We start from the raw sequence: 27215 nt of genomic DNA, 5'->3' as shown, positions 1-27215 counted from the left end.
TGATTATCTAGAAATTTGCAGTTTGATCCTATTTATGTTTATGCTACATGTTGTATTGTTTACTTCTACAGCTACCTATCTTTGTGCACCTCTGTGGTCAAACTATTTACAACAATACATTTTGTGCAGGAGATGACTAGGATAGCATCAGAGAAATATACTGTATTGGCTTTGTGGATTAGCTATGTAAGTTGGCGTTACTGTAGTGTGTCATGTTGCTGCTAAAAGTTGTTGCTCTTGTGTGTGGCTGTTTTTAGATGGGTCATTTTGTGTTCAGTCTTTTAGGTAATAAAATATGGAGGCTTGGTATGAAAGGCTCATACAAATTTTATAAATATCTGTCATTAATAATGTTTCATATTTAGTTAGATATCTAGTAGTTGTTTAGGAAGTGTGAGGTTCAGTAATAATGAAACTGCTTTGCAAGTGACTGGACCTTGCTTCCTATGTTCACCATCCATCCATCCATCCATCCATCCATCCATCCATCCATCTATCCATCCACAGCTGCCACTTGCTGTGCGTGGCTGTTTCGACAAGGCCATTGATGGTAATTATTTATGAGACTTGGTCAAGGTCCATTACTGCTGATGGGAAGTCATTGCCTGTCTGCATGGGATGGGGCTCAGTGGGCAGTGTAAACTCTGGAACCACAGTCCCTCATCTGTTAGCCATACAATTAGATCAATTAACCAGGACCTTGTGTGTGTGTGTCTCTGTGTGAAACGAGTTCCTTTAATGGGCCCGTATAGCACGAGGACACGCATTCTTTAACATTTTCAACCTGCATCTGTGGAAGTTCTCACATGTGGAAGCAAGAGTGCATCTGCTTATGGTGGGTGATGTGGTTATCACATAATTAACATGCATGTGGAAAGAGACTGTGTCTGTCCATAACTGTGTGTGTGTGTGTGTGTGTGTGTGTGTGTGTGAGAGTGTGTGAGTGAGATACACAGAGGGCAAAGGGAAATGTGTGTTTGTGTGTGAGAGAGATCAAGGGACATGAAATCCAACCTGTTAGGCGTGTTCACTTGAGAGGCATGCATGGGTTTGAGCCATTATGTTTTATTACATTACATTAATGCAGGTCTCTGTGAAAATGTGTGAGCTACCACCACTTTCTAAAAATCCTCAGCTCACTACTGTACAGCTCTTCTGTGTAATGTGTGAAGTGGTTGTAGGAGGGTTGTGGAAGTTATTTCACAAGGCCCCGCTTGTGGGATTCAGCTTTTAGAATACTAATGGATCTTTTCTGCGGTACTCTAAGTGGTACAAATCTGGTTTGATAGTTCAGCCTCTGTGTTATTTGTTTTTCTTCCTCTCTATCTTGCAGTGCTCCCATAGGACTGAATATCTGTGTGGTTTTTTTTTTTCTGTGTGTGTGCTAAAAAGATTTTGGTAGTTTTTGGGTTTCAGTGAAACAAAAGAAGCGATTTTAAATAATGGATTTTGCTCAGACTGTTTGCGTAGTAGAACGGGGAGGTTTATGCATTTGCATTCACCCCCATAAGTGCCTCCTGCTTCATGATATCAATAGGAACACGGTATGAGTAGTGTTTAGAAAATAGACGCTATACACACTGATGTAGCCACATAAAAGAGCAGCAGAGCACCAAAGGGCCCCCATGGAGGAACTGCAGGGCAGCCTGCATGACTCTGTTGCTCTGGGTCTTCGTGAATGTGTTCACTGATGGAAAGTAGCTCTCAGTGCTGCTGATTATAGGTGAGTTGTTTTTGGGAAATTAGGACAGATTAGCTCCTGAAGTGCACAATACAACAAATGCAGCATTTACCTACTTAGAGTAGAGAAGGATTTCAGATGGTATTGTCTAAGCATCTCCAAACTGATGAACCCACACAGAAAATATTAGAAAACAACGCTTGTCATGGCACGATGGAGTGTACATTCCCCAAAATCTGTTTCTTCTTTTTTTTTGTTGGGGAGTCTTTTCATTGGGCTTTCAGCACCTATTTGCATGTTTTACTGTTGCTGATTTGCCAGTACCACACAAAGATTCCTTGTTTAAACAAGGACCCTGCTGTATGAATCATTATTTGTTTTAAGAACTGTGCCAGTAATAGACCTAAATTTGCATGTTTGTGGTCTGTGTCCTGAAGGAGAAGACGACGCTCTAGCAGCAGTTCGTCCCGCAGTTCATCTCGCAGGAGGAGGAGTCGCAGTGCAGAGAGAGACAAAGGGAGGAGCCACCGTTCACACAGGTCACGCAGCCGAGACAGGAGGTAGCAACATCACACACTCATGGCTCACAGTTTACTCTCCACAAACATTTTTACTAGTTCTTTCCCTGACAGTCGTCAACACAAATGATTTATTAAACTGCATTTGGTGGTACAAACATGTTTACTCATCATCACATTGCTGGTTTGGTATAGTAATTCAAGTTTTGATTTGTCTTTACAAAACACAAAGTTTTTGGGGAATTGCAACATAGCTTTTTCTTCAGTTTCACCTTATAATGCAGTGTTATTATCACAGTGAATAACTATGTACTTAACAATATGTTCCAGACAACTATGTAATAAAAGAATTGGTCCGCAATGGCTATATCATTTAAGAATTACAAAAAAAAAAAAAAATCACCTTGAAACATTTGTTGGCTTTGTGTTGCAAATCAGCATGTGGGATGCCATTGCCAACTTTTCTTATTAAAGAAGTAAGTTTGGAAGTTCACTGAAGTATAAACAAACACATCACTTTGTATTTAAATCTTGGAAACTTGGGTCTTAGGTGTAGATTAGCAGTTTGTGTGTGCATGTACTTGTTTCAGTTTTCCCTGACCAGCCGTCTCCTGTGCGAGTATTAATGAAACAGAGACCTGCAGAGACAGCAGGTCATATGCGACACCAGTCCAATCCTTCCCAAATCTCTTCTGGCAGCAGCTCTCCTTTCACTCATTAATACAATTAAAACATCATTACCCATACATACTTTGTTGAATTATAATTATAATTGGTGTAGCTGACTTTTTTTTCCTTTTTTTTTTTTTTTTTTTGCGAGGGACTTATTCATGCAAGACTGTGTGCACACCTGCACCACTTCTCTCACACACACACATGTGCACACAGCCATAGTCAGTCATGTATCCTTTTCAGAAACATAAAGGCAAAATCTCTGTGTGTGGTTCTCCATGTCATTAGCATAGCTAATCTGTTGCTAATGAAGCAGTAAAGTGTGCTGGTTTTAAATCCCTCACACACACACTCGCACACTCACACACTCACACTCAAAGAAACATGCATAGACACACAGTGACAAAAAGGTTGTCATAATGTATGCGTGTGGAAGCCCCTTTGTTTACTTGTGTATGTCTGGGGGTGCAGGGGGGACTTTTAATATTTTTGTTACAGAGGTGTCAGGATGAAGGGATCATGCAGCAGAGCTGTTTAGACCCAGTGTGGATGATGGTGGCCTGAAAAGACACCACACTTCAACTCTCCAGCCTAACGTTTAAGAATTTCTTGTTCAGAACGTGCAACAAATTTTTGTCCTGCGCTCAAACAATTGATAGAGAGAATTTAACCAAACAGTTTTCACACATTTTCTCTGTGTGCTCTGTGTCGTACAGTGGCACTGGTGATTAAAACATGGGTCAAAAATGGCATTACATGTGCGGTGAGAGATGAAAGGTGGAGGGGATTTGGGAGATTTAGAACTACACTTGATGACATCAGTGTTTACAAACACTGCGCTGTGATTAGCAGGGTTACGTTGTGTAATCGGCTTAGTGGTAAGCGAGGAGCAGGTGGGTTGGGCTGATGTTGGTACCAGAGAGTTTGTGTGGGTGTATGGTGGGGTGTTATGAGGCAGGGATGTGCAAAATGATGGTATTGATAATAAATTTATGCAGTTATGTGATGGCAGCTGCAATTTGGGTCTGTGAAACTTTATCGTCGGTGGCCACATGTTGGATCCCGCTTTAGCATTAGAACAATTCAGTGTTGTGTCATCTAACAAATGGGACTGGATTTGAGCCAGTCAATTCACTGATTAGCTAATCAACAGAAAAATGATCAGCACTATCTTTAATAACTGGTAGATAATTTCAGTAAGTTTTAAGGAAACCATAAATATCTTCTGGTTACTTCTCTCAAGGGTGAAAATTTGGCTGCTTGTTTTCATCTTGTGTGAGAAAAGTGAATCTCTTCATCTGGTCTTTATAAACCAGGTGTGTACTGTAATCAGATGATTAACTGATAACAAAGATTACTTATAAATGGCCTGAATGAGACTAATTAAGATAAGTTGTACTTTGAGGGGTTTCTGCAGTATGAGGAAACACTGTAGTATCATCTTGTACTGTAAGCTTTGTAGTTGGATACTGCAAATTCTACACCTGCTGGAGTTGTGGAATGAAGGCAGGTTGGTGTGTACTGTACACTGCTGCCATTAGTCAGTGGCGTATGTGTGTCTGAGTGAGGCTGCCTGAGCTGGGTGAGAGGCTGGCTGATGGATCAGAGGAGGATTGAGTGGACAGGACCTCATGATTGATACGCAGATAGGATATGAGGTGCGCTCGGCCACACCAACCCGGCACAACCTCCAGAATAAGAAAGAGAGTAGAGAGGCTGAGTGCACCAGAGAGAAGAAGGAGAGAGGGGAGAAGAAGTTAGGAGAGGATGGAAAAGTGTGGAGTGGATAGGTGGAGATAGTGTAGAAGAGATCCTAAAGGAAAAAAAAATGAAGAGGAAACAGAAAAGCGTGCACCGGTAGAGAGAACAGATATCCTTGAGAGAGGAATATTATTCAGAAGAAATGAGAATAATAATGGCTGCATCAGAATATTGCAGGGAAGATTAGGACCATAGTGGGGCCATCATTGGTTGAAAGGAGAGGATATTATTACCTTCTTTTCAATCTCCGTGTATAAATAAAAAATAAAGAGATACATGAAATAAGAATAATGTTCTATCATGTGTTTACCATCTATCTCTGCTTCCTCCCTCTCTCCTTTCTCCTTTTTTCCTGCCCTCAATCAGAGAAGGGCCAGGTCCCCCAGAGGCAGTCAATCTTGCCCTGAAATGTAAAACAGACAAGAGGAGCAGATTACCTATTTGCCATTAATGTTTATTCTCTTTGATGTGAGCAGGCATATCAGGCTATATGTGCGTGTGTGCGAGCGCGCACACGTGTGTGCGCCTGCTAGTGCACCCAGCAAGTGAGCATGTGTGAGGTTGATTGAGCGTATGCATGTATGTGCAGATTCGTGCAAATGCATGCTCATTGTGGGGGTGTCACAGCCTAATCCACTGGGGGAGAGCAGAGTGGAGCATGGCAGCAGCGTACAGTTATCTGATGTGTACCCAACCCACAAAAGACAACACAGCCTCTCATCACAGCCGGATCACAGGCGCGTCTTTAGGTGAGCTCGGTGGAGTAGTGTAGAGCTGGGCTTTTATGGGCGGCCACAGCAGGGGCTACATGTGTGTGGCTCAGTCAGTCATTCTGTCACTTAAAAGTTGCTTTAGAAGCATTGTTGGAAGATACGGGGGATTGGCAGGTGTGACAAATTCACCTCTTGATTTCGTCAAAGAGAAGCTCAGTCATTGATAGATATTCACACATGAATGCATGTGCTCACATAGGTTAGCATATACTGCGAGGCACACACAAACGCTTACATTTTCCTCATTAATATTTCAGGGGCTGTGTTGAGTTAGCAGGGCAGAGTGCTAGCGTCAGGGTTTAGCCCTGCTAACATGGGAGCACCTTCATCCCTGGGCTGTGCTCATGACTGAGGAGAGTGAGACCTCTAATTATCTGTCTTTCCCCCAGAGGAGATGGATCTAAACACACCAGCCAACATCGCAGGCTAGTCAGTCAGCCTCAGGATTATCTCAGACACGAGGCCATAGGCGTCAGAGTTCAGAATTTATTTTAAAAAGTTCAGTATTGGAAAAAGTGTAAGATGAAATTTTTACACATATAAAGGTTTTTTTTTTTTTTTTAAAATCATTAATTTTATTAATTAACCATATTTTTAAATACATTTTCAGATTCACCTGATTGTTGCTTGAACTTATGCTTGGACCCCAGATATAGTTGCTCTCTCTTATTAAAGGAGTAGTTTGAGGTTTTGGGGAAGTCAGTGGGTTGACCAGTAAAACACTGCAAATTGCAGTCTTTTACACACTGTATTTTCATGGTGTAAACAAATGAGATGTAATTTGTTAAGTAGTGAGCTTTAGAGGTGCTGGTGGGACTGTTGCTTGATCAAGCTGTGTTTTCAAGTGGTGGCTTCATATTTACTATACAGACAGAGCTGATCTTTGATCTTCATTTTATCACTTTTTCAGCTATTGTCAAGCCTTATGTGTAAAACATCAAACTATTCCGTTAAGGCTGACAGGAAACATAGAATGTGATGGTAGTGATAATGAGACAATTAGCTTTCCCTTTTTTCTGGTCCTCCATCAGAGAAGTCAGGGTTTCCTAAAGATCAGCTCCCAGAGCAGGTTGTACCATAGCTTGCCCAGACTCTTGTGGCTATGACAGCCCTCTGACACGTGTGGACGTTAGTGGTCCATAACTTGACCTTTGCTTTCTTCACTGGAGAACACACAGGGGCTCCAAGCATGTGTGTTTGCAGGGCTAAGTGATGGCCTGGTATTTATTTCACAGATCAATTTTTCTCTGTATGACATGAGGTGTCGTACATCTGCTAGATAGTTTTTCCTGCCTAGCACCGACATGAACCGCGTGCAAGGTCATCTAGTCGACTTGGGATCGGGGAGGGCTGAGGTGAGTAACTGAATGGATGAACAGGAGGAGAGGAAAGTAGAGTGGCGCAGTGCAAGAAGACAAGAGTTGGAGTGAAAATCTACAACTGTTTGTGAGTTAGCAGTGTCCCCTCACAGCTTTTCATTGCATCTGGAGCACAAATTCCCCTGAGGTGGGAATTTTTCCTGTGCATTTGTGTTTAACAGATATTTATTCACACAGTTTAGCATGTGTGAATGTGATGTAGCAGGTGGTTTGGGGTGTCTTTGTAAGTTGTCAGAGTGTTTTGAGGATGTGACAAGTGAAATCATGTTTTCTCGGCGATCATTATGAAAGAAACATACAGCATGAATGGCGGTGCTGATTGATACAAAATAAGATGAGGAGGAATGCAAACAACCCTTAAATCCCTTTCTGACTTTACATTGCAGTATCTCACAGTTTTTGTAGTGGTCTCAGTTTACTCTATAGAGTGTGCAATACTGACATTTAAGAGTAGGCTCCTGGCTGTTTTCATCGGTCTGTCTGTTATCTCATGGACTCTCAACATCTTTTCTTACCTCCATTGCACAGGATGACATTCAGCCCTTTCTTCTTTCTTTCCCAATTACTGGTCTTACAAAGTGTTGATTTAAACTGAAAGATGACCTGGTTTAGTTCTTCTTCTACTTCTCCACTCCATAAAAATCAACACGCTTCCAGCCGTGAGATCTAGACATGTTTGTTGTGTTTCTGTCTTTACCTCCGTCTTTCTCTAGTTTTTCTCTTTGCTTTCTTCTTTTTCTCTTCATCTATCTTTACTCTTTTTCTCTGTTGTCTTTTTTTATTTATCTGCTGTAAAGGCCAGTCAAGCGCTGCTCAGCTTTGTTGTCAGAAACCTTTATTTACCAAAGGGAGGAATAAGTGACTGACACAGACAGTCTCTTTCATCCCTGCCTCGCCGCAAGCAGTGTTCCCCTCTACCGCCAGAGGAAGCCCCCCCCCCCCCCCCCCCACACACACACACACTTCTGCCAAGCTATACTCCCCCACTCCCTCCACTGCACCCCTCTCCTGCAGGCTCACAACACACTAGTCCACTCCCATGGGTAGCAGCCTAGCTGCAGAGTCTGCACTGAGGTGCACACACGCAAAACTCACCTCACAAAAGGCTTCGCAGTCTTCTCACATAGACAATCAAATGAAAGAGTTGGTCCAGTGGTCTCTAACAAAGACTAGTTTAACATCAAAGTGTTGTTGCATTTCTCTTTTTATCTATTTTTTTAACCAAATTTTGAATAATGACGAATAAATTATAGCCCTGGCCAGAAAGGTAGTTGTGTTTTTAGGGAAGAAAGAAGGAATCTTGCCTATTCAGTGCACCAAGAATGACACAGGCACAGAGATTTGAGGATAAATCAGAATGTGTTTTCAAAACAGGGAGTGTTTGACATGATTTTCTAATATAGTTACGTGAAGCAGTGCAGTATTGTGTAACTCTCCAGTTAAGCTTAATGTGTTTATATATGGAAAATATCATTACATTATTACATTATATACAATACTGTAGCGCTTAATCACTGTCAAGATGGAGAGTCTGAATAGTTTTGATAAGTATCATTTTTCCTTTTCTAGTTGTTTATGTTCCCTTGTTTCTGTTATTTTCACGTTTGTGGCTGTGTAGGAGAATAAGATGATTTGAGCATTTAAAATATTAAGAAAATAGACAGGATAGATGAAAATGTCTTTAAAAGCTTGTTTGTCATAATACATTTTCTCTGATGGCTACTCGTTAATATAGACAGGACACATCTCTTTGTAATTACATAAACTATATTGATCATCACAAATAGATACAGAACAAAGGTCTTATATACAAATATTTTTACAATTTGTTTTTGTTTTCCAGATATTGAAATGGACATACTTCTTATTCAGAGATGAGGATTCCGTTTCTTCAAAATTATTGTAAATAACATTATAGATTTTCATTACAATATACATTTTTAAAGTTTCTATTGGTTTTTGAAATGTGGAGTTTGAAGCTCTAATCATTGAGTGTTGGATAATGTTCCTTTTTGAAAACCGTGTGTATGAATGAAAATCTTTGTGATTAATTTGAATATCATAGAAACTGCTTACTTTATATCAGTGTACTAAAGACCAAACTGGACTGTTTGACAACTGAAACCCAGTAGAAGTTTTACACTCCCAGTTATTTTTTTTTTTTGATAGATATACATTTGTGCTGTTTTGCAAATAAAACCACTGTAATGCCAAATACTTATTCCATGCAACCAGCCCTCATTGTACTCACTTTATGACAGTGAACAGCCTCATCCGCTTGGCCAGAGCAAGAAGAGGACAGAGACAGAAACGCTTTTAGCTCTGGCATTGGAAAATGAAGACCAAATGTATCTCTCTCTCTTCCTTCCTGCCTTCTCTCTGTCTCTCTCTCCTATTTAAGCTTCTTGAAGTTCTTCCAAATTGGGTTTTAAATGCCAATTAGGAGGTTGAATGTAGTAAAATAAAAGCAAATGCAGGCAGGATGGCCTCACCTTCTGGCTGGTTAGGCTTCAGAGAGAGCTGAGCTGGACCTTTGGCTCCCAGCGAGGCTTTGAGAGAAATATCCTGCCTAATGAACACATTAATTAGAACCATAACTATTTATAAGATGATAATTAGAAACGAAGGGAGGTAAACTGGGCTTTTCCTGCAATTAATGGAGGATTAATTACGGGAGCTAATGAAGTGGATTTTTGAAACGCGTGGAGGTGAAGTACAGAGATGTGCAGCTCGCTTTGTGATCACTGGCATAATTATTTTCTCCAGCGCCAAAGCGTTTGAGGCCCTGGTCTTCGCTGGCTCAGGCCAGCTAATAAGCATCATTGCATCGTTATATATGCACTTAAAAAGACTTGCCACTGAAATGACTGTCTAATTATTTCTAATTGGCAGGCCCTGTGTGTTGTCATTGAGCTGTTTGGAGCTGCTGCCGAGCCCCGGGTCTAATAACGCTCTGGGCGGAGAAGGATGGCGGTGGGGGGTATAGAGAAATGCATAGAGACAGAGGAAGGAGTGGGGTGGATCTACCAGTTGCCTGCTGCTCATAGCTGGACCTGAACTTTACCGCCCCCCCCCTTTCCCTATGTCATTCGCCCAGCAGGGCAGCGGGTCTTAGAATGTCGGCCGGTGCGTTGAGAGGTCACCTTACCAAGCAGCAGATTAGCAAAGTTTTATTTTATTGATGCTTATTTTCCCCTCCTTTAATTAACAGCATTTGCTCTTAATTTATGCACAGATAAACGCCACCGTCTGTCCACAGTTCTTCTTTTCACTCTTAAACATACTGCAGACACACACACATACTGCAGACACACACACATGGGAGGGAGGTATGTTTATGCACCGTGTGTGATTCAGTGGCCAGGTTTTGAGCCAGTCCATAGAGACCCATGCTAAGAGAGCATGCATGGACAAACCTCAGTCAGCTGTGTTTACCTTGTACTTTAGTTATGCTCTAGCACAAACCATATGGACACCCTCATTCTCTGGGACTTGCTGGAGTGTGTGTGTGTGTTTAGACACATGTAGTTTGTCAGTATAATGGCACAGTCGTTTTCAGTTATGGTGTTGAATTTGTACCACACATTTATCATTAAGTCTTAAAATAAGTAAATGTGTGCATGTCTACAGTAGATTTACATTTCCATTATTTGAGGCATTCATGTCATATTCACATGTAAGACCTTGGAAGTTTGGGGGTGTATGCTCTATGAGAGTGTTTGAATGATGGCCTGGGAATATGTGTGAGTGAGCACCTCACTTGTCCTAAGCAGAGCCATGTGCATCGTTCTGCCAAAAAGCCCTCTGTCATCCCGCCCTGGACAACTTGAGAGCAAATTGCCAGCTAATGGAACCGCTGCCTGCACTTGTCAGTTAACTTTAGACAAACAAAGAAGCCACACAAACACACTCACTGACACGCACACAAGCATGTGGTTTCACTCATACATTTAGTAATTTATTTGTATAAAAAGCAGAGAAAAATGAGCGAATGGCAGAGAAGTGAAACAGGGATCATGTGTGTCTTGACTGAGACCTTGACAATCTTTTTGAAAGTAATGAAACACTTTCTCAGCATGCGCATGAGGTTTTCTGTTTGAAATTTGTCTTCCTTTTTTGTTCTGTCTATCCATTTGGGTTTTGGCAGAGTCGAGGACATGAGGAGGAAGTTGAGATAGATGGATTGTCCAAAGGATAACTGGCCAACTGTCATATGATTGGCTAACAAAGAGCAAAACACTTCTGTGACTGGTTGAGCAGAGAACTCGACGTTGTGATTTTGGCTTCAAATCAAAGCAACAGAAATGTAATTATTTTAAATGCAGTCAACAGTTTTGTTACCGTGGAAGTTTGCCAGATTTAGCTCTAAACTCAGAAAGTAAAATAGCAAGGCATGCACCCTGTCTCTCATGTACTACTGCAGATGTGTAATGAATTACATTTATTCCATCAGTGTAAAAGGTGGCATCATTTGGGTTTAGCCTCCAACAGAGCATAGCAAATCAGTCTTTTCACTATTTTACTTGAATGTAAATTCGTTCTCAATATAAATTGAGTATAACATGATGATAATGTAGAGATGTATAATAGCATAAGGACTGATATAAATCTTTACATTTCTGTAGTTGTTTACAAAAAAGGGTCATCTGATTCTCAGTACACAGTAGAAACCACTATATCTACTTAAAAAAATGCGTGGGCTTCTTCTGATTTTGTGCATAGGCATATAGACTATGTGACGTTATGGGTGTATTGGGCAAACTTTGGTAGAAGATGGAGTGTTTTCTCTTTATATTCATTTCTCTCTCTGTTTGTCTCTCTCCTTCTTGTTCAATTTTGACAGCAGCTCTTGAAAAATGAATTTTAGAAACTTCCTCATGAACCGCTCCTCTGGTCTGTCAGAAGACAACTTTATGTTATTCCACCAAAGAGGGGGAAACTAATAGTGATATGTTTTGTTTTTTTTTACAGGGCACTATACCAGTTGTGTCTTGGGTGTTTAATTAAGTGTAGTTTCCCTTTAGTAGTGGAATGTGTGTCTGTTTTTTGTCAGTCCGTCCCTCTGTGCCTTTTACAGTCCACCCACATGGTTTGTTTCAGCGTTTATGATTTTTCTTATACTGGAGTTGTGAGGTTCCTAAATCACTTAAGCACACAGGGCTGAGCCGTGCACATTTAAACAATAAAAGGCTGTTATGCTAAGGGCCCTTAGATCTCCAACCACTTCATAAATATGAGTATAAAACGCAGAAAAATACATCTTCCTGACCAAAGAGAGAGGGAGCGCAAGCGTCTGAGAGCACACCTGCTAATTGGAGCCAGCTTGATGTGAGACACGGCTGTCTGCTCTGCCTCCATAAGTCCCAATCATTTTTCTTTTCATTTTCACTCTCTCACTATTTTTTCTCCCTACTCTGGTTGTTCTTGACTACCCAACTTTTATGACCTTTTTACTTACTTTATCTTGCTGCTGCTTCTCCCTCTACAGCCTGCTGCTGTCCTTCACCTATTGTCTCCACATAATTTGTCTGCATCTCCTCTTTTTCTCTCCTACTCCTCTTCTTTCCTACAAGTTTTTCCCCCTCCGCGCTTTCCACCCCCTTACACTTCTAGGCAGTGACAATGAAAACAACTCTCTCCTAACTTGGCATAACTAATCATTCTGGGTCGTGATGGATGGAAGGAATAAAAAAAAATAGTGGGTCTCAGTTGCGTGAGTGACTGTGAGCGAGTTGGCAAGTTAGCACCTAGTCTGAGTGTGACCTCCACTTGACCTTGTGTCTGGGCTGAGTGGCTGAGCCGGGCCCCCCCCCTCGGTTCCAGCTGCTAATGGGTGTCATGTCAAGCTGTGGCTGCGCAGAGGTCAAAGGTCGCGAGTGCATGCCAGACGGCCAAGTTTAGGATTGCAATGAGGAAGCTGAGTGACACTGGGCATATGTGCCAATAAAGACACTGGGTAATCAACACATTGGGTATGCAGCAACCCACAAACATGGCCATTCACATATACACTCACGCCTGCATGTGGAAACCCCATCTTGCTGCAGAAAGTCATCTTTTCCCTCATCGTTGGCTGGCAGTTGTAGGTTCATATAGATCTGAGGGGCCTTTGAAGGCCTTTGAACTCTGCTAAATGACTTGACCTTGTGGCTTGTGGCTGTAACTGTGTGCCTGTGTGCCTGTGTGTGTGTGTGTGTGTGTGTGTGTGTGTGTGTGTGTGTGTGTGTGTGTGTATATGTATGGGGTGGCTAGTGAGTGGGTGGCCTGCATGGGGTCTCATTTCTGCTTCACAGCAGCGTAGCAGGACATTGCAGACCTTTGTGTTGACGACTGCTAAATTAAAAGCAAACTGAAGATTATGACAAATCTAAACATTGCTTTTATGAAGCAGAGAGGGACAAAGAATAAACATCTCTGAGTCTTTCATGCTCTCTCTTTGCTGTGTTAATTGTGCTCACAATCAGCTACTTTGCAGTGATTCCTTGTGTGTTATTTAGTGTGTATATGTGTATTTATGTTTCTGTGTGGGTGTGCATGGTGGATAACGGAGTCTGTGTGTGTGTGTGTGTGCGCGCGTGTGTGCGTGCGTGCGTGTACTGTGAACCAGGGGAACAGATAATGTGGCTGCTTGGAAGGAGGAAGCAGCTTGGGAAATGATTTCAACAGCTCTCATAATTAGAGGAATATCATAAATTAAACTTGTGTCTGGCGTTGCGTTTGAAGAGCACTCAAAAGTAATAAATTCTGGATGGTTAACATATTTGCATTCCATTCAGCAGGCAGCGTCAGGCAGGAACAGCTGTTTACCACGTCTTTTGGCAGCAGGAAATGCACATTGCTCACTCAAGGTGCTTTTACATTGAAATGGCAGAAGAAAGAAAAGTGACTTTTAACTTGAACATGAAGATACTGCTGTGTGCTCTGTCACTGGAAATAACTCGGCAGGGAACAGCACATTAATGAAGTTCTTCAAATATGGATCTTCTTGCTTTCAATAGGCCAGTTTCTTTTTCAATCTGTCTGTTGCCGGAAAAGTCGACTGGCAAGCTTTTTTGTAGTCTTTGCGTGTGCATTTATGTGACTGGAAAGTATTCACATCTGAGGTTTTATCGTTACCTGATAGGTCTTTACCACATGCATGGTGGAAGGTTAAGGCTGTCTGGTAAAATACATTATAGATACAAAGCATGAATACAAAAGACCTAAAACAAAAATACAGGCCTAGCACTAACACTTCACCAAGAACAAGTTGATGAAAAACCTGCTCCGACTTTGCTTTGTAGTTTTCTTAGTCAGATAGCAGCACATATACTGTTTAACTCATTTTATACGGCACCGTCTCAGTCCACTCTGACATGACAAGTATTGTGATTTTCCTTATGGTTCATCATTTTTGGATTACTCCTGCTCTATTCTGAGCTATGTGCTGTTACACTGACTTATTGTCCATTTCACACTTGTCCAAAAGTGATTTCTCTCACCGACCTAAAAAGCAAAAGGCTAAGGCTGACCTGGAAGCTAGTTCAGCAGTGGTGCTGGGCTTTAGTTTTTTATAGACCAGACCATATTCTTTTAGATAGTTTTGATGCTTCATTACATTCAATTTGAATTAAAATAAATGACTCCACTGTCAGTTTTGATTTGAGGAGCGTTACATCATTATTGAAAGAACAGTGTGAGAGATAAGAGCCGTGTCAACACACAGGCCCATTTGCAAGGCTTCAAAAGTAACTTGATGCTCGGCCAGAAAATGTTTCTTGGGCAGCTGTTTTCTTGTTATTTTAACAATAGTTTATTCATCAAGGGCTTATATGTGCTTCAGAATTGCTGTCTGTCATTATGAGGAGTAAAGAGGTGAAGAAGTTGACAACAAAACACAGAAAAATCTGTCAGACATACCAAGCACGTTTGATTTGCCAAAGTTGACATTTTGGTGTGTTCTCAAAATGCAAATTAAAAACTTGAAAATGGCACATGACCTGGTAAAGGAGCCCAAGGCTTGGGGATAAGTGGTCTTGTCATTTGCTTGGTGAAAAAAAACCTGCTCAACCCAAAGCATGCCACCTTGTCCGTCAAACAGTCTTAATTGTGTTAAAAGGACTGTTCTCCACCCTGTTTTTAGATATTGATGTAACCTCCTCCTAAAGCTGAGATTAATACTTTCATTCCAAATGTCATGGGCTGAGACAGTGTGGGAAAAAAAAAAAGTATAATTGTATAAATACTTAGTCTTACAGTCTTTGTATTGAATCATTTCAGTTTTATAGAAGAACATACAGTACATATATATATTTTTTTAGCCTTTAGTGAACCTGTGTTAAGAAAAACTGGTCAAGCAAGGGTCATTGTTGCGAGCGTCCACTGAAATGCAATAGGGTTAAAGTTACATAGCCATTAATCACTGCTCTGCCACACTGGCTGAAAGGACAGGGACACTGCTCAAGGCATCACTGAGGATATCACTTGTGTTCTCAGCATTTACGTTGGTGGTTTCTGCCATGGGACAAATACAATATGTACATGAACTTTGTTTTGTCTTCCCAGCAGAGAACGGTCATTGGGGAAATGGAGAAACAAATGTCAGTCACTGCTGCTCAAACAGGGGCCAGATAAGGTTAAAGGAACAGTCAGGATGATTGGTTTTCTTGTGTGTTTGTGTGTGTGTATTCATTTGTTCCCCATCTCTCTGCTGCATAGTATGAATAATGATTTAACTGGGGTTAGATTCCATTGGAGACGTTTACCTGTATCTGACATTAGTGGTATTGTGTAGCTGCCATTAATGTCCAATTTTCAATGAAAACAGAAATAGAATACAGACCGATAAGGGTAACACACCATCCAGCTTCACACCAGACCACATAATTACCCCAATGGGCTGTGGTGAGGGATCATATCCTGGTGTGCAATGGGGGGTCAGAAGCGATAAGCTTCAGCCCAGCTCCCAACATGCAGCATAATTACTCTATTGATAATTCACCAGGAAAATGGTCTCAGCCAATTGCAAAGCTCCATTTTAATGGATTGGATGGTGAAACGAGGGAGGAATGGAGGAAGGTTGCTGTGTGGGGGCAGTGGATGTGTGTGTGTGGGGGGGGTTGTACGTAGGGACAACCTGCAAGGGCCTTTTATTAGAAATGAAAATATGTTTAGGCAATAGGGGGACCCATTTTCACTGGAGATAATAAGGCCAATAAAATGTAAAGCAGGGAAAGGGCTTGGCATGGGGTCCAACTGTGGCTGTTTATCTGTGTGTGTCCTGCATTAGCCCATTTATCCCCAGCCTCAAATTGGCTAATCATTCTCCAAGGGGAAGGACTTGGTCAGGAAATTGACATTTAGCAGCATAGGCTCACTCTATTAACTACAGTAAATTTAATTTGCTGCACACCCCAGAAGTGGAGTCCCATCAGAAGGGGTAAAGGAAAGGGAGACAGAGATTGTGTTTATTGCATCTGCTGCTTCTGGCCACAATTTGCTTGGCTGTAAATATAAGACTTAGACTTGGAACACTGCAACTCAGTTGTATTTCCCCTCATGTACTGTTGATTACAAACATACTCAGGCATTGTCAACACATAGATTCACTCATTCCAAGGTCTGTTTGGGCCATTGATGGATTATCTCACTACAGACTCCAAACCCCAAAAATGCCTATTTAACCCCCCCCCCCCATTAGCTGCGATTCCTTGACTAGGTTAATTGTAGCTCCAGTAAACATTGTATTAAACAGGGTAAATCAAATGTCCTGTGACTGATGACTGCTTTCACTTCTGCCTCTGATGTGGAGGTTTCATAATAATTTCTGATCATCACTCCAGGGTGGCTGTTCTCGACTGTGTTCTGCAAAATACAATGAGACAGGCTTTACTGTGGAGAAAAAGATACTAAAGAGGAAACTCTGTAGTTGCTTGGATAAGTAGTGTTGCTGTAACTAGAGCTGTAATAGTTGATCATTAGATCATTATTTTGCACTTTCTTTGATCATTCATTGAGGAGATACATCATTTTAAGCCAAAATGCCAACTTCCTTAAATGTAAAACTTTGAGCATGTTACCTTGGGCTTTGCAAAACTTTAGACTGTTCTGCGTTTTTGTTAAAATGACTAATTGATTTATGAAGGAAATCATCTTATTTTGTAAACTGATAGTTGCTAACATAATTGTTAAACTTCATTAGAAAATATATTTAATGGATCAGCCGAAATGGATGTTGTATTTAACTTAGTTCAGAATTGGTTTATGTAGTCACTACAGTATGTGTTATATTTATGGTGATGTTTCAAAGCTATTGATCATTTCCCAACCTTTGATTAGATTCACTGTAAAATGCACTCCACTTTTGTTTTTTTTTTTCCAAAAGAGAAATTCGCTTTTCCAGAGACTTTGAAATAGTACAGCTAACTCTCCAGTGATCAGAATCGCCCCAGCTTAATTGATTGCAACAGTTGTCAGAGTGTTGTCTGTTAGGATGGTGACAGGCGTCTGAAGAAAATGATTAGTTTTCTGTTGGGAGAGAGACAGCTCTGGATGTCCCAAACTGCAAACTAATAAAGGGGGGAAAGCAATAAAGCTCGTGGACAGCAGGTTTGACTGTTTTTATAGACAAATCAATAAAATGATAGATGATGGAAAATAACGGCTTCTCTGCTGATTTCTACTGGGGTTTCAAATCACAGTCTTTCCCCCCCACACACGTGCATGTACGCACTGACACAGGATGCAGGCTGTCATACACCACACACACTTGAGCAGTATATGTTGAAGGGGTTTGCCTGCATTAATTGTGGCATGTGCAGTGACTCATAAATAAGTGGTTATATTTTGGTAATTAGTTTCTTTGTGTTTATGGCACCATGTTGAGATATGAGTTACACTTTCAATTCTCTTTTGTTGCTTTTTAAATGATGTGTGTGCGTTTATGTTTGTGTGTCATAACTAACAGAGTAAATCTCCCACTGTAAATCTTTTTGAGACCAGAGGGCCAGTGTCAGGATCAATACAGAGGACAGGCCTTGCTCTGAGCTTGCCTCTAATTGGCTCCATTTCTACAGTGATTGTCTGTGTATATGTGGTTGTGTGTGTCCTGGTGTATGTGATGTTGTATTCTTATTGCCATCCAGTGAAGGATGAATTTGTCCACTCCAGAAAATTTGATCCTTGAGAGGTTTCTTTTGAGTTTTAACAGATGCCTAGATGAATCCTTTCTGTGGGTTTTTTGTATAAAGTTATGTTTTTTGTTTTTGTTTTTTTTTTACGTAGAGAAGAGTTTTACGTATTGTTACAAGGGAGAGTCAATTGTAGAAGGGCCACAAATTTTCTCACTAAGCAATGTACTGAATCCACCTGTACTGCATCCACAAGTGTCTTTCTCAGTGGGAACACACCCCATTGCTCCTGCTGATTCTATTTCTGTTTCCTGTCACACACCTATGTAACTGACAGCTAAGTGAAACAAGCTCAGCTGCATTTACTGGGAGTGTTCAAAATGAATGCTGGGAAATACAGGCAATCATTAACTCAAGCAGAAGTAGAAACGAGGTGTAACAAAATGGATAACTTTACAGTTGATTCAGTGGGAAAAAAATCTTTTGTTTATCAATAGCTGTCATATAACTTGTCATCTCTTTTAGGTCTCATTCTCGCCGACGGTCTCGCAGTCGGAGTGGCAGTCGCAGCCGGCGAGGTAGCCACAGCCACAAAAGGAGCCGTAGCCACAGCCATCGAAGGAGTCACAGCCACAGCAGAGAACGGGATCGGAGCCGACGCAAGGGCCATGACCGAGACAGGGAAAAAGAGAAGGACAGAGGAAGAGACAGAGACAAGGACAAAGAGAAGAACAAGAGTAAAGACAAAGTGGACAAAAAGGGGTATGTGATGAATGACTCTGTACACCCAAGAATACATCGACAGGTAGACACAAACGTACCAAACAGGTGCTGGATTGGCCCATCTAAACCTTTGACTCCACAGGAGAGCAGAGTATTTTGGTCACTATAATACAGGCTTAAATATGGAGCTCAGTCTGACCTCCTCCATCCATCCATCCATCACTTGGCCTGCCCATTTGTCAATCCATCAGCCCGGTTCTCCTTCTATTTCCCCTAGCAATCAAGCATTGGGGTACAATTTCCTTATAATGTGATATGATTCCCTCTTGTAAGCGAAGATGTCATGTTGACATAACAATAGATGGTAGGTAGGAGTACTGCACAGTTTCAGTTTTTAGAAGATGTTTTGGTCACCTGATGAATTCTGATGTCTGTAATTCCACTTTTCACCCTCTGGACCGAGTGCAATAAGTCTAGAAACATAATTAGATCAGAAGCATCTCTGCTGTATTTGGTTCTCATGCCAGAAAAAAAAAAAACAATAAATGAAAGCTCCTTATCACGGTGAGAAAGTTGGCAAATGACATCTTCACTTGCAGGATTATGTCTTCTAAAGGTGGTAATACAGAATAGGAACAGGTTCAGCGTAGTGGATATTTTGCAGTTCTACGCTTCAACACAGGTCTAACTACCTTAGAGGCCTCACTCTGCTTCTACCAGAATAGCACCCTCAATCCATCCCCAGCGTTTCATGCTCTAATGTGATTGGAGGCCACTGTAATATGACTGGTACCCAGTTGTTGTTTGTCATATTGAATGGCACAGATGTGTGTATCAAACTATGGATCCCATGAGTGAGGCAGACCAGCTGCTGTCCTCCACACCAATTTAAGAGACTTTAGTCCCTCAGGTAAACCTCACTATCACAACTCACTATCTAGCCCAAGTTATTCAGATAACTTTAACGGATAACTTTTCAATGATGTACGTAGATTTAAAGATAAATATCAAGTTGTGATTTTTCTATTAATGCTCAGATAATTTTAAAATTAAGCTTTGACTGCATTGAAGCCTGTGAGGGAGAGAAGCCTTAAATGTACCACCTCGAGATATTTTCTGGGAACAGAAATATTTATTGAAAGCCAAATACCATTTAATGATTTTCAGACTGTTTGATCTGACTGAAAATGATCTCCATTCCTCAGATGTCGTCTTGATGCAACAGCGCAATCAGATGATGAAAGTTATCACTGTAGCAATGACTATAAGAGACAAAAACATGAACTATATTTTTTAAACTTTGCTTGTGCACCTTTGCTGAACTGTCACAGCAGTTGGACAACTTTCTAAAAACTGTTAGTGCTGTATGTCAAGTAAATGCTAATTATTATGTATGTCTGACAGTGAAACTTTTTTAAAGTAGCACTTTTTTTTTTTTTAACTCATTTTATGTACTTAAGTACCGCACATTGATACAACTGAGCAAAACAGTTGTAATTGCATTTACATATTTTTCAAGGTATGGTTTATTTTATTATGTTTTTAAACTGTTACATAATTTGTCCATGTTAATGGTCTCTTAGTTTTAGTGTACTTTTGAAAAACAAATGAAAGAGATGAATCCTAGAGTTCCATATATTTTGCAGTACTTTTTTTTTTTATCCTTGTGGAGTCTTTATTGGTCAAGGTTTCTCTTTCTAAGCAGAACATGGAGATTTTCTTTTGAAGGAAAAGTGCTCCATTTATTTAAAGCAATTACATATTACCTTTTTCTTAGATCCATATCAGAAAAACAAATAAAGCAAGCAGTGAAATGTAAGGCCAGCAGACTATATCTATTTTCTTATTAAGGCTTCAATATCCTTCAGCATCGATAGCAATCTCTTTCTTTATCTGACCCCGCTTTAGCTTGTCTGTGTGTGTGTGTGTGTGTGTGTGTGTGTGTGTGTGTGTGTCTGTGTCTGTGTGTGTGTGTGTGTGTGTGTGTGTGTGTGTGTGTGTGTGTGTGTACTTCCTCATACACATAGTAAGACTGTGTTTTTTGTGTGTATGCATTTCCACCTGTGGGAGCAATAATACATTTCAAATCATCTATACTGGTTTTGCGCTTTCCAGTTTATTTATGTCAGTGGAGGTATGTTTGACTAATTTTGTCACTGGCCTACAGTCACACTGAGTTTTATTTTTATATATATATATATATATATAATCCCGGCTTTTGTTTTCTTTAATCTGGGCATTAAAACTGAGTACTTCATTGTTTTGCTACATGCACATTACTCTTTCATATTTGAATTACATCTAAGGCTCTTGCAATAACATTTTTTTTTTATAAGTTTGTCTTTCTGAGTCACAATTAAATGCCACTTTAATGTTTTTTCTGCTTTACTGTAATATATATTGTATGAGTTAGAAAAAGAACCACAGTGTGTAGCGATTCGAAGTTTTCTCCTCGTCTTAGTTGTAATAACATTATATTCCCTGGAATCACTAAGGACACATTACTCTCCACGACATAATGTGATTATTATACTGTAATATACAATATGTTGAAATTGGTTGCATTTACCTTTAAATTGATGTTGTGACATGATGAAATTAGCAAACAAGATCATTTTTCCATTTAGATTTGACTTTAAATGTCTCTGTCATTATACTTATAGTAACTTGAAAACAAAGCCAATCTTTGGACCTTGATATTATGATACCAGTGTCCAAAACCTGTACGACACATTTTTTCTTGTTATTTCCCAAATGCTCCCACAGGAGTTTAGGTGCCTAATGAGCCGTCCTCCAGCAGAAGAAGCATATAAACAGTGAAATGTTTCAGGAATATATAAAACAAGGCATTTTTTAACCGTATATATCATTCATATATCCTGTCTATGACAAGCCACTTCTCTTTCTTCAGTCTCTTACATTCTTCTTCTGCTCTTAATGGGGATGGGGGTTGGAGTCTTTATGTAAGCCCCTGATTTTCACCACTTACACACACACACACACACACACACACACAGAGTAACACTCCTACCTCATTTACACCCAGGTTTCCTTGTTGGCTCACAGGAGAGGAATGAAGCAGTGCAATGTTGATGGCAGGGCATGGAGGGTTAGGCGCTCAGGAGTTTTATCGTGTCTGTCAGGATGAAAGAGGGGCCCCTCAGAGCAGCACCGTGACACCGACTGTGTGTGTTGTGTTGTCATCATTAAACATTTAACACTCTTCTAGTATGACAGCAGGCATCTTGCTGCTCAAGCGGCATGTTTTCATGCAAAATTTATTGAAAAAGACGAGCTGTTGTTAAGAGATCTTGTTGCCTTTCACCAGTGGCAAAGGGTAAGTGGGTGATTGTGGGTTTTCTTTTGTGTGTGTGTGTGTGTGTGTGTGTGTGTGTGTGTGTGTGTGTGTGTGTGTGTGTGTGTGTGTGTGTGTGTGTGTGTGTGTGTGTGTGTGTGTCTTTCTGTGTCTTTCTGTGTTTAACCAGACTAGTGTACAGGGTCAGTAGGCCAGCTTTGCTCTGCTTAATCCTCTGGTTTTGTATTTACAGAAAGAACATAAGAGCAACCTTAAGAATGCAACCAGCACTAAAACTGTTAGTGTTTTTCTCCTCATTGATAGTGCTTCAACATGAGTGCTTACTTGTATATTGTGTATTATTGTGTATTCAGTTTAATTAAATATACCAAGCTCCTACCCTGAACCCCTACAATCCAAAGTTCAAGTAGACCATCATCTTCACCTTCACCTGTTAGGTTTACTTGACATTTACCTGAGCTATTTGCTGCTATTATTAGATAAAACTGACCACGATTATATTTTTTGTAATAACACATAATGATCCTGAAATTGTTGATGCTTAGCTTTGGTCTTGTGTTGTTTTTTAGTTGGTTTGGGCAATTTTAGATGTTTATTATGGAGAGGCTGAATGTTTCAAGCATTTATCAATTAGCTTTGCTGACGTATCTATTTTTTAGCATGCTACTTTAAGATCTTACAACTCAAATTGGTAGGGAAACAGATGTGCATAAATATAGACTCACTCCTATTTGTTTAAACAATTTATCCTATTTGTTTGAACAACTGGCACCATACTTACTTTTTTATGCTAAAGTAGCTGTGTTACGCTAGTATTTTCATGTAACCCCTGGGGTTCACAGAAATATACAATGGGCAATGTCAAAGATGAGCTAAATCCTGATATACAGTATATGTTCTGTTGCTAATATAATATAATATTAACGGATACAGACCTAATTCTTAACCTGCATGCAAATTGGCCCAATACTTTTTTTTTCACAATTCCTTGTGGTTTGAGTCAGGTTAACTGTATTAATGTGTCATTGTTTTTACCTATTTCCCTTAATCAGAACAGGAAAACCAATGTGCTATGTTAACAAGTGCACATCTGCCCCGAGGCAGATAATTGACAGAAGTGCAATTTGAATGTAAAAGTGTTCTTCACCTGATGTTCTGACCCAGTTCCCACCTGTGTTGAGCAGAAATGTTGAATCTACAGGTAGCAGATGGCTGTTTTTCTAAAGGAAGTGACAAGTTTTAAAAATTACAATTTTATTGTAAGTCAGTGCTTTAAAAGGTTGCAGCATCATTAAGTGCTGCAGTGGTTGAGGCTTTAATCAGACTTGAAGTAGTTTGGTGGGATTTACAGGCAGGGCCCAGTTTTTTATAGAGTCATAAGGTAAATGTGCATATTCTCACACTTTCCCCTTTCCTTTCCACGTCCATCAACCTTCTCAAACTTGACTTCTTCGTCAAAGAATCTTTCCACTTTAAAGAGAAGTCGTCATCCTTTCCTTTGGATACAGTTGACCTCTTTGCTTTCCCCTGTAACCGATCAGAGGTAGCGGTAGAACGTGGGCTGGATGCCTCCCTCCATATCCTCAGTCAGAGAGGTCTGACCAATTAGGCTGAACTCCTCGTTTGTGCCAGGTCAAATAAGGAGCATTGGTCTGTCTGCCTGATTTTCATGTAATTTGAGTGAGAAATGGGCAGTGGCTGGTCAGTAGAGGCGTAGAGCAGTGTAAAGAAGACCTCTCATGGCAGCAGAGAGCTTCTCTATCACATGCATGTAAAACTGGAGTTGATATAATGAGCTTAGGGTTAAAGAAATGAAATTACTTCCTGGCTTTATTAAAACATTTTTGGTTTCTTTTTCTATAAAAGAATCACGTAGGAGAGTTTCTCTGCTAGTGAGTCCAGAACTTCAACAGCATCCCTTGTTCACACTTGCAAAATAGCTTATTTTATGTGGAGTTACTTTTTTTTATATATCTATAAAGGATGTTTTCCTGACTGTGTGTACAAAAAGCCATCCCCACCAACCTGCTTTTTCCCATCTCTTTCTGTGAATGTGATTGTTTAGTAATTCCTCTCATTACTGTGAGAGCTAAACAGAACCCAGTCTCACCACAGGGGCCCCAGCAGGACCCGCAGGCCTCAGTTTGGCTAGCTTGCTCCATCGCAAAGCCTTAACCTCTGGAAGCCGAAATGCTGTGAGGCAGAGAGAAAATAAAACAAGGCCCTAGACATAAGCATACACACATTCACGCTCGCTACTGTTGATTTTCTCTCCCTCCTTGCCTCACTCTGAGGAAATGATTGTCTGCTTCTTTGCCTCTGTTGAACATCTATCAGCTCATTAGTGTTAGTAATACACAGAGAAAGTAAGTGTGTTTGTGTGTGTTTGCACATATGTAGCCCCTGCCTGCGGCATCCTCTCAGCCTGTTGGGAGTGTGTGTATGGGTGGTGTGGATGGGACCACTGGCTGCTGGTGTATGTGTGCTTGTCTGCACTCTTGCAGTACTCTAGGCTGTGTCTGGCTCTGGGAGCGGGTCTAGGGAGGTATAAGAGACTTCAAACACCATCCTCGGAAGGTTAGGATACACTCACATTGACTTAAATCAATGAACTGTAAGTGTGTGTTTTATTTGTGTGTGTTTCATGGGAGGTAGCCTCGTGGCCAGGAGCAAGATGAGACATGGACAGTGCCGTAAAGAAATAGGTGTGCACAACTGCATTTGTCTGTGTATTGGGACAGGATTGGGTGGCTGGATAAGGTTGGATGAAATAGGAGTGATGGCTACATGCATATACAGATCACAATTGACAAGCTCATGCACACAGAGTAGTGGTGTTTCTTGGCCCTTGGCTGTATGTAGTCATTAGCTGCTTTCTTCTGCACAGATAATGAGCGTAGATTGGACAGAAAACTGCCTGGCCATATAAACTCACTAGATGGAATTTTATTTACACACACAAGATGAACAAATCCGAATTTAAGAACTTCATGGGAGAAACCTGCTTTTGCCACTCCGTGGTCCTCTACTTTAGGGCAGAAGAGGATTAACAATATATTTTAACTACAGGTTTAATTTATGAGTTTTGTAATCTAAATAAATTTCTGAGCAAATTCTAGCCCTACACTATGTGCTTTGCATCAAAGCTGCATGGATCTTTATTTCAGTATTTAATCAGCAGTTCACTATAATGTGAAGTTGTATGTATTAATACATCTAATTCACACTGACACGTGGAGCATTAAATGAGGTAATGTATGAGTAAAGGTTAAGAGCAGCTGAAAAGAAATGGCTTTTTTGGCAGTTGTTGCAGGAGAATAACCTGTCTCCATTCTGTGTTCACACTCGTGTGTGTAAAAAGAGAGAAAAAATCTGGCCACTTTGAAACACAGGAGAGACACCCTGACTGAGTGATAGTGAGGTGTGAAAATCCACTTAGAGCGCTCTGTAATCTGTTTAACCATTTAGTGAGTTGTTAAAGGAGTATGCAAACACCTACACGCACGCACGCACGCACGCACGCACGCACGCACGCACGCACACACACACACACACACACACACACACACACATTATATACACACTGCATTGTAGTTCAGTCTGCCTCCTGAACTGGGTAGTGATTCAGTACAGTAACACATTTGGAGGTGTGTGTGTGTGTGTGTTTGTGTTGACGTGTTTGAGGCCTGCTGTAGGCACTGAGAAGCCAGGCCTGGAGCGTGATGACAGAGACCAGACCTGGCCAAATAGAAGATCCCCCAATCCAATTACCCTGTTCCTCTCTTTTATTTTCTCTCTTCCTCTCCCTCTCCCCATCCGCTTTTTACAGCCCTGTCTTAGCAGAAACTACTGATGGCAGTCCTGGCTGCTGTTGAAGTGGCTGGCTGCTCTGCTTTATGGATCAGAAGAGGATGCAGGCAGGATTATAAGCAGCAGGTTATGAGCAGCAAACATGACAGGCCAGCTCCGATTTAGGAGGGTTATGTAAATGTGCTTGTCGACAAAATATGTTTTTCTACCCCCAGTATTCTCTCTCTCTCTCTCTCTCTCTCTCTCTCTCTCTCTCTGGTAAAGCTGGGTAGTTTGGTTTGGAGGAAGCAGAGTGTTGAAAGCAGGAAGGGGAGCTAAAAGAGAAGATTGTTATGGAGAATGATGTGTAAAAGAGACACACCGTTAATGTTTAATTTTCTCCAGACTCCTGTGCTTATTCATCTGCACCAGGGGCAAGGAAAGGTGTTGACTGAAGTCTTTATGAGAAAAGCTGAGAGTGAGAATACATTACAGAGAGAGATGTTCTTTTTAGTTGCGGAGAGCAGACAAAGTAGTATGGAGAACACAGAGACAGAGAGACAGGCAGGGATTAGAGTAATGGAGAGTTTTCAGTCAGCAGAAAGTACCTTTCGTCATGCATTTGACCTCTGCTGTCTGACAGAAATATGGCTCTGCAGGTCTTGCCTAATGGCATTGATCATTACAAGAATACCTCCTTCAGACTGGGTAAATAGCATTCCAGATGTACATTTAAGTATCATGACTCAGTTGTGGAAGTAAATATTGCCTGAGAGGCGCATCTAATAAGCATTCTCAGTAGAGGTTTCAAATCAGCAGCATTTTCACATTATTTCCTTTCACAAAGGAGTTGGAGCAGTAGTCACACAAGCATGCATGTATGCATGCTTTATCGTGATTATTGAAGTACTTATTTGTGTCACTGATGGAGTGGGTGCTCTCATAGCTCATATTGAACATTCAGTAACCAAGGGAAAGTTATGAAGCTGCGAAGCCTCCCCTCTCTCCCTCACCCCCCTCCCTCCTTCCCATTTTGTCTGCCACTTTTTCAGCTGAAGTTTAGATCTCTGGGCCGATGTTTAATTCATTTGTACTAATGTCTTGCTCACTCGTTCTTCTTCACTCTCATGTGCTCAGTCTTGCTCTCTCGCCAGCCTTGTCCCTGTGGTTCTCTAATAGAGTTATTTTACCTTGCGTCTCACTCATTGTCTCTGGCACACACACATACACACTAACCCTCAAAAAATTTGAAGTGAGGACCAGCCAAAATGTCCATGCGAAAATGGTGTCAGAGTAAAATGTGTCCACACAATAGAAAGGTTTGTACCCACGCACGCACACACATTCTTGCATAGCTATCTTTGTGAGGACACTTATAGACATGTTTTCCCTAAATCTAATTCTAACCCTAACCCTAAAACCATGTCTTAATCCTCAAACAGGAGTCTGAAAAAAAGTGAGGACCAGGAAAATGTCCTCACTTTGATAGAAATAT

At 40.8% G+C, this 27215-nt stretch overlaps 1 protein-coding gene across 3 annotated transcripts in view; it reads left to right on the top strand.

Moving 5' to 3' along the window:
• rsrc1 (arginine/serine-rich coiled-coil 1) overlaps nt 1–27215 on the top strand; it is a 102963-nt gene that overhangs the window by 1481 nt on the left and 74267 nt on the right. For all 3 annotated transcript variants that reach the window (XM_026329462.1, XM_026329452.1, XM_026329469.1), the window contains exons 3-4: nt 2119–2241; nt 18418–18654. In XM_026329462.1, the coding sequence (XP_026185247.1) occupies nt 2119–2241; nt 18418–18654 (360 nt within the window). The remainder of the gene's footprint in view (nt 1–2118; nt 2242–18417; nt 18655–27215) is intronic.

This window comes from Mastacembelus armatus, chromosome 13 (genome assembly GCF_900324485.2).
Source record: "Mastacembelus armatus chromosome 13, fMasArm1.2, whole genome shotgun sequence".
In the NCBI taxonomy this organism is placed as follows: domain Eukaryota; kingdom Metazoa; phylum Chordata; class Actinopteri; order Synbranchiformes; family Mastacembelidae; genus Mastacembelus; species Mastacembelus armatus.
Note: the sequence above shows the minus strand (reverse complement) of the source record. Positions and strands in the feature narration are given on the sequence as shown.